This window comes from Pipra filicauda, unplaced genomic scaffold (genome assembly GCF_003945595.2).
Source record: "Pipra filicauda isolate LSUMZ 115617 unplaced genomic scaffold, ASM394559v2 scaffold267_size1258537_pilon, whole genome shotgun sequence".
NCBI lineage: Eukaryota > Metazoa > Chordata > Aves > Passeriformes > Pipridae > Pipra > Pipra filicauda.
In genome coordinates this window covers 533,061-548,801 of record NW_024104384.1, presented here as the reverse complement: position 1 = coordinate 548,801, position 15,741 = coordinate 533,061, and the positions used below count along the sequence as shown (strand labels likewise).

The 15,741-nt window shown below is 47.3% G+C and overlaps 1 protein-coding gene across 2 annotated transcripts in view; it reads left to right on the top strand.

Moving 5' to 3' along the window:
- The window catches only part of KLHL3 (kelch like family member 3), a 50,221-nt gene extending 34,709 nt beyond the window's left edge, over positions 1-15,512 (top strand). For both annotated transcript variants that reach the window (XM_027736106.2, XM_027736116.2), the window contains exons 9-15: positions 2,059-2,176; positions 2,885-3,082; positions 3,897-3,998; positions 6,574-6,702; positions 10,156-10,296; positions 10,507-10,650; positions 10,888-15,512. In XM_027736106.2, coding sequence (XP_027591907.1) covers positions 2,059-2,176; positions 2,885-3,082; positions 3,897-3,998; positions 6,574-6,702; positions 10,156-10,296; positions 10,507-10,650; positions 10,888-10,916 — 861 coding nt within the window. In that variant the 3' untranslated portion in view covers positions 10,917-15,512. The remainder of the gene's footprint in view (positions 1-2,058; positions 2,177-2,884; positions 3,083-3,896; positions 3,999-6,573; positions 6,703-10,155; positions 10,297-10,506; positions 10,651-10,887) is intronic.
- The last annotated feature ends 229 nt before the right edge of the window (positions 15,513-15,741 follow it).

Below are 15,741 nucleotides of genomic sequence, written 5' to 3'. Positions count from 1 at the left end.
AAGTCTGAAGCGAATTTCAGTCGACTCAAAGCAGCAACTGAATAAATAATCCTTGTTGCTCCCCTGTTTATCCTGCAGGCGTGTGATGCTCTGGTCACCACTTTATTAGTGAAGTAAAAAAACAACCACAGAAACTATTTTCCCTGTGCCCCAGAGATAGACACAGTTTGGCACAATGTCTCTCAACAGGCTGTCACTGGAGTTGTTCATAAGCATTTTGGAGATTCTAAGGCAGCAGAACCACAGTGTGTAATTTTTCTAAGCACAAATGGTGCGGGGGCTGGTTTGTGGGATGGTGTATGAGATCTGTGCTGTTTGTGATGTTTAGGTATTGGACTGTCCATTGAGAAATTGTGGTTCTGCTGTATGTGTCAGCGTGTTGTGTCCTTTCTGCTATCGCTGAGATGAAGTTGGTAGAACATAGCTTTGGGGGTGTCATGAAGGGCTGACATGTCCCTTGTTCAGGGATTAAAGCAGTGAGGGATAAAAGGAACAGCAAACCAGCGAGTTCAGAGGTTCTCAACAGCCTCTATAGTATGACCCGTGAGCACAAACCCAAATCCTCTGCAGGTCTCTCCTCCCTTCTTTTGAACTGTGGAGAAAGGGAAGAAGGTGATGATCTTTCAGCAATCCTTTTACTGAGAAACTTTCATCTGGCCTGTTGGTCCTGCTGATGAGGGATTATCGTCTGCCACGAAATCTCTTAATTCTGTAATCGTGTGAAGCTCTGCAGCTTTCCATGGGAGACTGTTACACAACTGGTAGTCAGGCTGTTAATTTAGACTCAATTTGCTTTCTAATGTCACGTTCTCATCTTTGTAGATCAAACAGGTTACTATTTTCATACTCTCCAAATTCTTTAAATCGCTGTCCTGCTTTTAAAGGAACCGTGCTTGGGAGTTGAGCTCGTTACCCCAGTGACCTGAAGTGACGATCTTATCCCCTCAGCTACTCCCAGCTGCCTTGCAGAGGCTAAAACCAGTTTCCAATCTACTCTTTGTCTATATTTGAAGCCCCGTTATCTTGTTTCTAGCTCCTTGGCCTTGTAAAAATCAGATTGTCTTGGGTAGTGTTTGCTCCTGCTGATTTGCTGTGATAAGGGAGCAAATCCTCCCTCGATAGCCGTGGAGGGTTGAAGGAAATGTGTGCAGGTGTTTTGGGGGCTGCCTGTGCAGATGCTGGTTTGCAGTGCCCAGCAGCAATGCACACTGGAGGGATGAGCTACAGGCTCCTGAACCCATGGGAGGTTTGTCTTCTGGCAGCAGACATGGCAGATTTGGGAAGAAACACACTGCTTGCTCTCCAGGTCTTCTGGCCTTCTCACTTTTTCACCAGCGTCCACCACTTGCTATTGCTGGGGGTGGAGCCCGGGGCTGGATGAACCCTTAGCCTGACTCAGCAGAGCAGTTCTTGAACTCCTGAGATTGCCCTTGATCCCCTTCACACAGCTCTTCCCTATCTGTAAGGAATTTAGGGTTTAATTCCTGAATTTGCATCAATACCTGTGGCAGACAAAAGCCTTAATGGAGCTGACAAATCCCTTCCTTCAGCAGCTGAGCACCCCAGGTGGTCACAGTGCTGGTGATTTCCCGAGTGTCATCTTCCCCACAGGTGGCAACACAGCTGTCAGGTTTTATTTGCTCAGTGGCATTGATTATTTTTAGCACCACCAGGGAAATAATGACTGAACAGTGGGCTGGCAGTGGAAATTATGCTGGAATCTTCTTCACTCAAAAATGCTTTTACAGTGAGTCTTTCATGCGCTGTGGGGCTGAAAGGTTTTGTATTTCAAGGGGAAATTGGGCTGGTTGTCCACCTTGGACATGGTGAGGAAGGGTAAATGGGGCAGCTGTATTTAGCCTGCATTAAATTGGAGACAAAGTTTTCCCCCTTGAAATAGTATTGACTGAAATAAGTGTTGCTGCAGAGGCTTCTAGTTGGCCTGCCCCATGTTTTTGGGCAGCTGCTCTTGAGCAGGTTGTGGTGATGGTTTCTCTGCAGGGAGCAGCTGCTCAGGGTTATGTCTGAGGTTTTCTATCTGTTGTCTTCCCTCCCCAGGTGATGATCGTGGTGGGTGGGCAGGCCCCCAAAGCCATTCGCAGTGTGGAGTGCTATGATTTTGAGGAGGAGCGCTGGGATCAGGTTGCTGAGCTTCCCTCACGGAGATGCAGAGCAGGTAACGGGACCTTTTGCTGCCACCTTCTTTGTTTTCCTCATGCAGCTCTTTAGCTCTGGATGGATGGCCTCAGCCATCCCTTCAGCCTTCCTTTGTGCCTCTGGCCTCAAATAGCTCTTTCTTTTTGCCGTTTCTTTCCCTACAGGTGTTTCCCTTTCTTGTTCAGGTGGATGAACCCCTCTCTAGAGGGGTTGATCCTGCCTGCCCGCCTTCCATAGCCACTGTCTCCCCTTCATCATCTCTCTCTCTTTCCTGGCTGCTCCTTTATCAGCATTTCCTTTCCTCCTCCCATCCCACTGGCTTGGCAGCCCACAGGGATCCAGTTTGCCTTGCTGGTATCCTAGTGAAAATCCAAGGAGCTGAGTCAGTCCCTCTTGGTGCTGAGGAGTGGGTGACGGAGAGCAGATCTTCGAGTTGGGAGCGTTCCTCTGAAAACATCTGACAGAGTGTGGATCGCCATTTGGTGTTCCCTCTGGCTCACAAAATTACTCATTCAGGTGTGAAATCCATCTGTGCCTTATGCTGCCATGGTTTGATGTGCGTTTCCCCTCCCATGTGTTTTATCACACTTGGCTTCAACGCCCTTAACCCGCGGAAAACGCCAGAGCCGCGCCCACATTCTCCCGGCTGTGTCCCACACCCTGGCAGGGCACCTGCTCCCAAAACTGTTTGTAAAACTGCTGTGACACCTCTCTCCTCTCTTGTCAGGGGTGGTGTTCATGGCTGGCAACGTTTATGCCGTCGGGGGCTTTAACGGGTCGCTGCGGGTGCGGACGGTGGACGTGTACGACGGCGTGAAGGACCAGTGGACATCCATAGCCAGCATGCAGGAGAGACGGAGCACTCTGGGGGCAGCCGTGCTCAATGACCTCCTGTACGCAGTGGGAGGCTTTGATGGCAGCACTGGTAGGTGGCTGAGCAAAAACCAGGCAGTGCCTGACCTGAAAAAAAAAACAAAACGTTTGCAGAGGCCCTGCAAAGATTGCAGGGCTTTAGTGAGGTTCCTGTAGAGGAAGAGCCAGAAATGGGGTTTGCTGCGTGTTGTAACCAACTACATGTATGTTCTGAGCCGTCAGGAATTGCAAAGCATCTCACCCTAGTTGTTTTCTTCAGTGATACAGTTCTTTCAGTCTCGTTCTCTGTATGAATATGTTTTTTCTGGACTGAAAAGGGATTTTTCCTTGTTTCAGTGAAATTTTTCATAGCGACATGAATAAAATACCAGCAAGGCAAGTTACAGGGTGTGCGTGCCTGGGATTTGTCTTGGCATAACTGCATGTTTAGATTCACACCTCTGCCTCTGCTGTAAAGCTTTGCCACTTGGTTAAGCCCTGAAGTATTTCAGCTGGTGATGAGTACAGTGCAGCAGGGTCTGGGGGAACTTTTAAACCTTTACATGGACATTTTGTAATACTTGAAAGGATGTGGGGCTTTGGGGCTTGGAATCTGGACTCTGCTCCGCCTCAGTGTCCCCAGCACACTGGAGAGGCAGCAGTCCCAGGGCAGGGGTGATGGGGTAGCATTTTTCCAGCTGCTGAAGAAGTGGCATTGAGATGCTGGTCCCAGCCTGAAAGGCAAGGGATTAGAAAATGGGATTGCAGGAGCGTGGCGGGAATTACGGGCTTGGGAGGAGGTGGAAGGCAGATGAAAGTGCAACACCAATCTTTTTTTCTTCTCTTTTTTTTTAATTAGAAAACCTGTGTATCCCCTTTTTAACTAGGTCTGGCATCAGTTGAGGCCTATAGCTATAAAACCAATGAGTGGTTTTTTGTGGCTCCCATGAACACAAGAAGAAGCAGTGTTGGAGTTGGAGTTGTGGAGGGTAAGAAAATCAGCAGCCATTTCCATCAAGCAAATGTTCCTGTGTCAAATAGAAGCCTGAATGGTTAAGTGCAGTAGGAGGCAACTGCAAGAGCTTTTCCATCGACTAGTTGGGAAAGATTAATTTTTATATGATGTAGTTGCTGCAGCTTTTTCCATTCTCCTCTTTATCTTAGTGAAAAATCATGTGTAGCCTTCCAAGAGCCTCAGACCAGCCCATGCCTCCTGTGAATGCCATTAGGTTTGTGTAGGTTTCTTGGAACCTTATTCTTCCTGGGCTGCCTCTGGCTGGTGAGAGCCGGTGCTGCTGTGCAGTGGATGCCGTTGCTCCCGTGGATGGAATTCCCATCACGGAAAATCTGCTCAGAAACAGGAACACATTTTGTCCCACAGCCCCAAGCTGGTGGGTTGGCAGGAATGCTAAAGCCTGTGTTTGTTGACATCAGGCAGGGCACGCTGTGCTCTGGTTCTTACATGAGCAGGGGCTGGCAGCAGCACAGGCTGGTGCGGCGGCAGCTCGGAGCGAGGTGGGAGCGGAGGGTGCTGGGGAGGAGGGTGGCAGCTGCTGGCACCTCTGTGTCAGCACCACACTCGAGGGAGCTGGAGCTGAGCAGCTTGGTTTGGATCCAGGAGAACGAGCAGTTTAAGTAGGAACCATTTCTTCCTTTACAAAATCTGTTCTGAAGCAAGTATAAGGTTTTATTTGACGTTATCTTTAGCAGGTTTTGGCAGTTTCCAGTTAGTGCAGAGCAGAGCAGCCACTGGCACAAGCACTGTTACAAACCAATGCTTTGCAGTGGTTTGGATTGACCTGTGTGTGTCATATAATACATGGGAATGTGTTTATGAACATGGGAAATACATGGAATGTTTTTATGAACATGAAGTGTGTTTAAGTGAGAAGAGAGAAGAAGATAAAAGTCAGAATAAATAGTGGTGATTAACTTAAATCTGCATATTTAAGAACCATCTCCTTCAAAATTGGCCCATGTTTGGGAAGCACTGGGCTGCTGGGATTTGCTAAAAGGGTTTGAATGCAGAACAAATATTAAGTATGGATATGAGAGATCCATTTCTACGAGAAGATTTTCTACAGGAGAGTTAGGAAATCCTTTTCCTTTGCTTTGTTTGAAAGTGCAAATAAGTGTTGCATGTGTTGGAGTCTGTAATTAAAAAAAAAAGAGGGCATGTGATTGAGACAAGAGCTGATCATACTGGTGTAGGGAACAAGCTGCAGCCTTCAGTTAATCCACAGGGTTTGCCTGAATGTGACAAAAATTGACCTGATTTCTGTGGATACTGAAAATACCTAAGAATTGATGCCAGCCAGGGAACTTTATCTTGCCTTGCTTGGTCTGATACTCTTGCCTGATTCATTGACTAACACCAGGTGGGTCAGACCAACAGCACAAATATGTTTACAGAGACAGGAAGATTGAGAAGGAGGCCATGAGTGAACCTGAGGGAGCAAAAAAAGAGCCAGCCTGTTCTTGGAGCCTTGCAAACATCCAGAAACAGGAGAATGCAAAACTGAAGATAACTGTTGGAGGGAGTCTTGTGCATGCAAAGAGTTGCACAGCTCATTTGTGGCCAGGCTCTGCTGTTATGGATTGAAAATTGGTCTTATTTCTGAGTTTTGTTCAAAAATTTAGGTTAGAATTTTTCTAGATATCTGTTGAGCTTTATTAATGGTTGTTTGTTGTAGCATCTAAGAGACCTGAACTTGAAGCAGAATGCCTTTGTGCTAGCTGCTTCAGTAAGGAGAATCCCTCTCTGTCCAGAGTTTACTGCCTAAATGCAAAACAGGCTGATAGATGATACAGGGAGACAAGGAGAGAGTACCAGTCAGGCCCTGGAACAAAGGACATGGTGGAGCATCAGCCTTGTTTCATGTGTGATACAGTCCCAGGATATCTGATTGTGCTCCTCTGGTCTCAGAAAGTCTTTGTTATTCAGCTTTCCCTAAGCTGAGGTAGGGAGGGTTGGACACACTGTGCTGTGAGGGTGTCCTGGGGTATCACACTGTGCTGTGAGGGTGTCCTGAGGTATCTCCTGTGTTCTCATCACTTGGTATGAGTGACCAGGCTGGTCTCAGCTGTGCTGGCAGCATTGCTGGGTTTTGATTTGGCCTAAGTTCTCCAAAATCAGGTCTAGGTTTCCTTGCAGGTATTATATAAGAGGCTATTGCATATTTATTGCTCGTGTGATACTGTAATTAATGTGCAGTGCTGACAGCACACCTTGCCTTGTGGCACCTGAACGGGAGGAAACGCTCCATCAGCAGAACACACTTTGGTGTCACCTCTTCTCCTGGGCCAACAAGTAATTTGGAAAACCCTCTGGGCTGCTGGCTTCTAGTTAAGCTGCTGTGTTGTACCATTGTCTTAGCTGACAGCTTTAACAGCTTTACAAACAGACGTGCCAGTCTGTGAGTCTACTCTGGGTTCTCCCCAGACACCCCAGCAGGTTTAGGCACGTCTCCCCTCAGGCAGGATCCTCACCCGGGGCTGTCAGGTGTGATGGTAACATAAGTCAGTGGTAGCCACGATGCCAATGGCCCTGTGTGTGTGTTCCAGGGAAGCTCTACGCCGTGGGGGGCTACGATGGAGCGTCCCGTCAGTGCCTTAGTACTGTGGAGCAGTACAACCCCGCCACCAACGAATGGACCTACGTTGCTGACATGAGCACTCGGCGCAGCGGGGCAGGTACTGGCTCCCAGAAGTGTCCTAAGGAGCAGATGAGCACTCAGTTCTCCTCTGCTCGTGGAAGGGAAGGAAAAAATGTGGCTGCGCTGGCAAGTACAACCTGTTATTTGCCCCCCTTCCCATGAGGGGTGAAACCATAATTGCTTGGAAGCCCTCAGCAGCTCTCCTGATTTTGACAAAATCTGCCAAATTGTGATTAGTTTCTGGATGAATGAAATGATGTTCAGTGTCTCTAAGTAGCCCTGCTGACAGATGTGTCTCACTTGTAAGCAAAGAGCTCTCTCCCCAGATCACCAGCTGCAGGGTCAGCTGAGCATGAGAAAGCCAAGCTACACCTCCTATCACTGGGGTTTGTCGGATGGATTTCCATTTTGGGTCTTCCTGCAAGCATCCAGTGGGTGCTTTGCAGACCTTTGCATCACTGGGTGATGTGCAGACCAAAATTCATCTCAGATTGCCCCTGCTAAGCTAATTTTTAGTGTATTTTTTGTTGGCGAGAGTTGATCTGGAGGATTAGAGGAAAGGACATGTTATAAAAGGATTACATTCTAGTCTTGATGGTTTCTAACTTACTACATTGTGTTAGGCTAGGTAGGGACTTTTCTTTGTGACTTCCTCTCTGAAAGGGGTGAGAGCTCTTATCCATTGCATTTAAAATCAACCTCAGGTGAAAGGGAATTTGTCACTGTTGGTCCTATTGCTCAGTGTGTGCTGTGGGTCCTCCCTGTTGTTAAACTGTGCAGTTACCCAGAGGCAGCCAGGCCTGGAAGCTGCCCTTTGGGGCTGAAATGACCCCGCAGGTTAAGCTGGGGTGAGAGGTTCCCTTTTGAGCTGAGCAGTTTGAGAGGCTGCTCTCTACACCTTGTCTTCCTTTCCTCACCCCAATACCTTTTTTGTGACTCTGAGTGAGGCAGATTTGGGCACACACTGTTGGTTCAGTTGGAAGAATTTTGTAGCATCTGCTTGATGCTTAAACCTAGCCCAGCACAGCCTTACAGGAGAACAGAATGAGCATCTCATATTGTTTACAGCACGTTGAGACAGCAAAACAGTTTGTGCCTTAGTGAGATGGATTTTAGTGAATTTTCTCTGTTTGAAGCACTGCTCTGAGAGCTGCTTTGCCAGTATATCCCTATTGGCAACTCCATTGTTAGGAGCGCTCGTACTTCCCTGCCAAATTGCTCCGCGGTTTTCTGTTCCCCACCTGAAAGCTGAGCTCCTCGAGCTCTGGGCGTCACCGAGGTGTCCCTCCAGCAGGCACTGGGAGGGCACTGCCCGGTGCCCCTGGTCCCCAGCGGTGCTGCAGCACGATCTGCTGCACAGCTCCATCACTGACACTGCACTGCCGTCCCCGTGCTGACATCTAGTGGGGACGAGGACAGTTGTCCCCAACTCCCTGGGGTGGCCCCAATCCAGGCAGTGGGGCTGTGGGGGTGTGCAGGCACTGTCTGGGTTTAATAGAATCACGGAATCATTTAGATTGGAAAAGACCTTTAAGATCATCAAGTCTGACCATTAACCCGGCACTGCCGTGTTCACTGCTGAACCACGTCCCCAAGTGCCACAACTGCTCATTTTTTGAACACTTTCAGGGTTTGCTGGACCAGCTTGGGGTTCTCTTCCCCCTCCTGGCAGGAACATCCTGTCTGCATGTGCCCTGCCTGTCTCACTGCATAGGGAGGCAGTTTTAGGTGGAAAAGCCTTTAGAGCGTTTCTGACTCTTTTACTCTCTTTACTTACTTAAATTAGTTTACTAATTAAATTATTTCTTAAAAGTATAAAATAAAACAGCTGAATATAGTCAAATGCCAAGGTGCTGCTGTAAGCAGATGCAGTAAGCTTTACTCCCCATTTAAGTGACTTACCATTTTCCAGTGAACTGGGAGACACCTTGTACAGCTCAGGAGCCAGGATGTATGTTGGGACTTGGTCTCCCCTTCCCAAGTGATGCATGTTGGAGTATCTCAACCAGACCAAGGATTTGGCCCAGTAAGGTGGATATTTATGGCAGTTAGAGATGAATTATGTGTTTGCCAAAGGTGAACCATAAATCCCAGTCCCATGCTGGGATTTCAGCACCTCTTGATGCAGAGTGAGATGTCTGGTCAAAACCAAACCCAGCAGCAGCAAGTTAGGAGAGTCTGGAGAAGGGAGAGATGATGGTGACAGACCTGTGACAGCGTGCCTGTCCCCAAAGGGTGGTGTGGCTGGTGGAGCTGTAATTCATCAGTCAGTCTCAGTTATGTTCTGGCCTGTTTTGGGGTGAGGGAGGAGCAGTAATGCTCCGATAGTTTCCTTCCCCACCTTGTGTTGCCATCCTGCAGCTGGAGCATGGCAGCTGCTGTGGTTTGTACTCCTGCTGACCATGGTGAGCCTCAGAGCAGTGTGTCACATTGTGTTTTTGGCACGGGATACACCACCAGGAGATGTTCTGGTGGCACAGGAGCTGCTGAGCCTGAGTGGTGCTCTGGTCCTCTCCTTTCCCTGTGCTGCACAGGACAGAAAAGATCCTTGCACAGGGACCAAGTTAAAAACCTGTCAGCGTTAGGCTGGCAGGGCCCCTCTCCTCCCTGAACACCGGTTCTGTGCCTTTCCCTCCACTGTCAGGGCCCAGGGCCCATCCTGCTGGTTAATGCCCTTGGTTGGAATGATGGGATTCAGATCTGTTTCTGCTTTACTAATATCACACCTTGTTAATTTTAATAGAGGCCCTTGAACCTATTAATGAAGATATGTTGCTGGAAGTTTTAGCTCTCATGGATTGGTGAACATTTTAATTAATTAATTTACTTAATATTAGGCAGAAGTACCCTTCAGATCCCTGTCATTCCCAGAGATTCAGCCAGAAGCCTGCAAAAGTGGCTGGGAAGGTGGCATTGGAGGCACCTTCTCTGTGTCAAGTGCTGCCAGGTTTGGGGGTGGGAGTGGGAGGAGAGGAACCCATTGGTAGCCTCAAGAACTGGAGTCTCTAAGTTGTTGAAAAGACGGAAAGCATCTGAAGGATGAAGTCACATGGCACAAAAGCATCAAGAAAAATAAAAATAAAGCTCCTGGCATTGGGAATCTGGCTAAACCCAAAGGGGGCCCCATGGCAGAAAAGATCAGGCAGATGGAAACAAGGTGGGATGGGAGGCAGAGAACAAGTCAGTCCAAAGAGATGGAATGAGGGCAGAGGAATGTTGTGGGACTAGACTGTGGATCTTGGATAGCCTAACAGCTTCCTGAGAAGGGGCACAGCCCTGCAAGAGGGTTCATCTGCCAGGCATTACTGCCCAGGCTGCCGTGGCGCCGGTGGGTGGGTGGGTGGGGAGTTGTCTGTGGTGATCTTGAGGCACATGTGGCCAGTGTTTTGGAAGTGCTTTGGAGAGGCCAAGACAAGCCCCCAGGAGGAGAAGCAGGGGGTGTGCAACCCTCTCCCCTGCAGGTTTGGCTGACTCTGGGCTCTCTTGGCAGGTGTGGGTGTTCTCAGCGGGCTCCTCTATGCCACCGGCGGCCACGACGGCCCCCTGGTCAGGAAGAGTGTGGAAGTCTATGACCCAGGGACAAACACCTGGAAGCAAGTAGCAGACATGAACATGTGCAGAAGAAATGCAGGTAACCACGACATGCCCTTCTGTGGCGTTTGGTTCAGTCGTCTGTGAGGTTTTTAATGCAGTTAATGTGCTGGTGGTGTGAGTGGCTGGTGTTGGGAGTGACAAAAGCAGAAGATGAAGCATCTGCTTGGGAATGGATCAGGAATGTGGCAGGAGATGTGTTGTGGGGGGTGAGTTAGCCCACGTCTGACCGTCTGTGCTCTGCTTTGAGGTGTGTGTGCGGTGAATGGTCTCCTCTACGTGGTGGGAGGCGACGACGGTTCCTGCAATTTGGCCTCGGTGGAATATTACAACCCCAGCACGGACAAGTGGACGTTGCTGCCAACCAGCATGAGCACAGGGAGGAGTTACGCAGGTAAGCAGCCAGTGGGAGAGCTGGCAACAGCTGGGCTCGTGCATAAACCTGAGGGCTGTGTCTCCTGAAGCTTTAATCCTACCTTTTTGTGTGTTTTATGTTGGTTTCAGTAGAAATAGTAGATGCCTCTCTGCTGGCCCGTTGCTGGGCTTTGGCTTTGCAGGGTGATCTGAACCACCCGGCAGCCTAGGAGCTGCTCCTGCAGTAACTGTGTCTGTCTGTCTGTCCTTACAACAGGTGTGGCTGTGATTCACAAGCCCTTGTGACACACAGTGAAGCCAATGTGAGGAGCAGAAGTGAAGTGGATCCAGCTAGGTGGTGTTGGGAAGATGACTGACCTCTGACTTGACCCATCTCATTGCTGTTAATGTCTTAGCATGACAAGTGATACGTTCCAAGCATCATCCACTCTGTGGTGGATTGCATAGCCAAGTGAAAAGCCCTCTGGGGACATGTTCCATGCTAGACACGAGGTGTTGCTTGTTTTCTGTGGTGCAATCAACTGTTCTTCTCAATGGCGTGTCCTGAGATAAACGCTGTGCTTGGACTGCAGGCACGGAATTACCTGTGTGAAACAAAACTGCTACGTTTGGGCATGTGAGTAAAAATGAGCATTCCTGGATTTCTTCACTACTGATGCTCCGTGCACATTGTTGGTTGAACTACTTACTCACTGTGCCTGGAGGGTGGACTTCACTACTGGCAGTGGAAATCTCTGAGTTCCAACTGAGAAAAACAGTCAGCAGAAATGGACTGGAACAGGGTGCTCTGGCTCGAGTGTGACGCTGTCTCAGTCATACGTCTGTACATGCCACTGGACTGCTGTATGTACCCCTGAAATGCTTGTCCTGCGGTGGAAATAAATACCATGTGATTTTTCTACTTGCCATGGATGCTGTGTGCTGTACCTGACGGGACCTGCTGGGCAGTGCCTTCCCTGGGGCTGAAGTCTCAGCACCTGAGCCACACAAAACTTCCCAGCCCCACAAAACACATGCTGCTCCCACGGGGTTTGTTGCTCCTGTGAAACAAATGTTGCTTGAATAGAAAGTATTCCCAACCCACACATTTCAGCTGTGCTGAAATCCCCAGTTCTGGCTCTGTCCAGCATCTCAATGCCATTTCATAATAGAGCATTTAGATGTTAAAAACTACCTTATGGTGCCATTAATGTAGAGACATTCCATACAGAGAGAACCCTCTGTCACCCAAGCAGGGATTAATGAGCCAAGTAAAATACCTGCAGTGTTTTAATGCTTTCAGAGCATGGAGATTAACTAATCACTGTCACTGTAATTGCTATTTTAGTCTTGCCCTTACTGAAGGCATTCCTCTATTAGTATGAAGAACTCATAAAATTATTCAAAACAGACAAATGTAGCTCCAGCTGCAGGAGAGCTGTCTTGCTTACATACTAAATTCTTAAAAGTTTTCTGTTTGAGAAGATGTTTGACTTTAAAACACTTTGTTGTGTCTCCTTGTGAGCTCTGGCATGCTTCTGCATACAGGGGTGGGCTCCCAGAAGCTTCCCAGCTGAAGGGAACTGGTGAAGAAAAATATTTTCTCTAGGCTTTTTCTTGTTATTTGTTGTTTGGGGTTTTTTTTGTTGTTTGTTTCTCTCCTGTAGATCAACTGAGGCTTTTTGTTGTGGGCAGCTGGCCAGTGTTTTTCTGCTGGTTTCTGTCTCCATAGGTCTGTTATCAAAAAGACTCCCTGTGACCTTCGACAGTAGAAAAGAAAAATACTTAAATACTTCAAAGTTCATTTCAGAGGGATCCACGCTACATCATCTTGTGCAGCTTTTGCAGAGGAGTGGGTTACTTCTGTAAATATGTAGATCTTTGGTCTTTGAGTTGACACAGTCCTGGTGAGATGGGTTCACTGTGGGGGAAACAGCACCTACCTTTGCTGTGTCACCCCCCCACAGAGGGACTGGCCTTCATGGGGAATGTTAGGTAGCTCCCACTCCTCTTTGGATATTCTTGTTTTCACAAACAAAGCCAAACTGTCCAAAGAAAAGGCAGTATTATTCTTGATGTCTACCCTTCCACTGTATGTCAGCTCAGAAGTCTTGAAAATAATAATTAAAAAAAATAAATGAGTCGTTTCTATAATACCCTTTAAACATTTTGAGTTTTACAATCCGCAGTGAAACGTGCCAAAATAATAGTATGACATGCTGCTCTTCTCTGAGGTTTTGCTTACTGTAAAAGCCATTGAGGCTGGCAGGAATGTATCCTGGCAGGAATGTATCCCTGACTGCAACTGCCTTAGGATCAGAGTCCTGAGATGCATCTTTATGATGACATAAGGAAGGTGATGAGGCCCCAGTTTGGACAGACTCAAATTCACTGGTCTGAAAAGTGGTTCCCTTTGATGCAGCCCGTGGGAATAAAGGATAAAATGGGACAGGTTTTGGTCAGAGGGAGCATCTCTTGTTAGGCTGAGTGACTGGACAAGGGTGGACAAGCATTTGGACACAGATGGCCCTTATTAGATCTGTACAGACATAAAGCTAAATAAACTACTGTATGAGCTGCTTGCAGAGCCCCACTACAGCTCAGCAGTTGGGAACAGTCCCCAGCCAACCTTCTCATACCTGTGGCTTCACTGGAGCAAAGGCAAATACTGTTCAGGGACTCTGAATTTCTGTGGGCTGGAGATAAAAGCTAGTAGGTACTGCTGGAGAGGAGCAAGGTTGAAATCTGCTGTGGTTGTCAGATGTGGAAAGTGGATATGCCTGAAGCTGGGATAATTTTATCCCCTGCTATCCATCTATTCATAAGATATTTTCCTTAGGAGGAAAACAGGTTTTGGTGTTTTTCTGCTATTGTAAAATGGCATTTCTGCCCGCTGCTGGCCCAGACCTGTGGCTTGCTGGACAGGGCCAGGACTCCCAGCCCTTGCCAGGGACGAGTGATGCTGTTCCCAGCTGCAGCCAGTTCTCCTCGATGGCAGATGACACGTTTCTTTCTCTCCTCCTCAAACAGTTGCAGTGTTATGCAAGTCAAGTGACCTCGTTTTCCAGCTATGCAATACCAACAACCCTAACACGTGATGAACCAGCTGTAAACCTCCCCCACCCCACCCCAGAAATGCTTTTGGAATTTGTCTTTGGCCTGTGGTTTCGTGTTTGTATTGTTCATCCTGAGCACCTGAGCCAGATCCTTTACAGATTGCCTTTTTCTAGGACTGAAAACGTAGCATTAGTGCTAACAAATTTTACTGTAAATATTTTTATAAGACAGATTTTAAATAATTTTTTTGGATCGCTTTTTATGGTCGTCAGTGACACTTCTGTTAAATTCTGGGTCTAATTCATGCACTCCAGTGCAGTTTTTGCTGGCTGTGGTGTGGGTGTGACTCTGCACGTTCTCTGCACAAGAAATGCCGTGTTGTAACTGAGATCTGGGATGGCTCTTGTGTTGATTCTAACCTATGAGAAGGACAGCACTGGGCTCCACATTATGAGATAAATTCAAGTCCATTACCTCAGTCACCAGGACGCTCTTAGATTATTAATTTACAACGATTTCAATACTCTGATTTAATTTACTTGTGCCATGTGTTTGGTTCCTGGTCAGTTTAGGGGACAAGCTGTCACTCAACCATCCTCTTTCTTGGCTCCTGTGTGAGTTGCTTGAAGATGGAGATGCTCTGCCCAAAACAGTGTGGGCACAACCCCCCAGGCTGCCAAAACCAGCCAAATTATTGCAGGAGGCTTAGTAAAAGCTTTACACACCAAACTCGGGCTGCTTCCTCACGTCGGTCCTTTGTGAATACGAAGGCTTTCCTCAGCTCCTGTTGTCACCTCTTTTTGGGATCACCCTGTGCTTGACCCCTGTGGGATTTTCTGGCCTTGGGTTTTCCCAAAGGTGGCTTTGCTGTTGCAGAGGATGCACCCTGGGGATCTGCCCCCCAAACCCCCACAGCATCTCATGTAGATGCACACGCTGCTGGGCTTGCAAAGCAGGATAGATTTGCCTCAAGCAAGCTGTTGTTTGAAAAAGTTTGAATCAAGTCCATCTTTTCCATTTGTGCCTAATAGATAAATTGGGGGTGATTAAAACCAATTTTCAGTTCATTCAGTTTATCCAAACACTTTCTTTGTACAGATGTGTGCAGCATGTAATTACCATAAATACGCTTGGCAGCGTTTGCGTGACACCACCAGGAAAGCTCAGCACTGTTCTCTGGTTTGCAGTGTTTGGAGACCAAAATCCTTAATACCCAGCGAGGTGCAATGCCTGTTCACCAAGCTAACATGATGGTTCAACAGCTAGATTAACCTTTGGGATTGTTACTAATATATTATCAAAGCAGTTGCCCCCTTGGTTTAACATCATGCCCACAAATCACATTCACATGAGCATAACTCGTTGCTCAAAGCTGCAGTGTTGGGAGTGTGCTAGGTATTACAGTCTAAATATGGGCTAATTCACTTTTTTTTCATCTACTCTTCTCTTGTTTATGGGTTTATAAATTATTTTCCTCTACAGTGACAATAAACAAATATTGAGAATTTTAATTTGTGTATTTTATGTATAAGAAGACCCTTAAGAGTAACGAATGATTGTGAAATAATTTACCTGGGTGTGAATTTTTTTGGTTTTGTAAAACAGACTTTGTTGGTTCAGTAGCTGGCAGTATACTGACTCGGTAGACTGTTTTAGCTTGTTTTTTAAATTAAAGATTTTTTTTGCATGAGTGTGGAGGACCAAGGACTTTGCAAAGTAATTCTCTTGACAGCTGTCTTGTCCAGTGTGACAAATGACTCAAGAAACATTCATATTTATATTATGAAAGAAAATCACACTGTAGTTCCCCATCATTTAATTTGAATAAAACCTGAACTAATGAAACTTTTCAGGGTCTGTTTTGATTTCACTGGCTTCTGACAGCGAGGAACAATCTCATCACTCCAAGTGACTTTATTTTCCCCCTCTTTAATTACAGCAGATACAAAGCCTGGGTTTACTTTGTGCCCTTTGGCCTGGGGTAGTGGTACCCACATGTGCTGATGCTGAGAGGAGATGCTCCCTGATCCTGTCCCAGACTCTGCTCTGCTCCTCTTCCAAGGGAAGTTAAAAG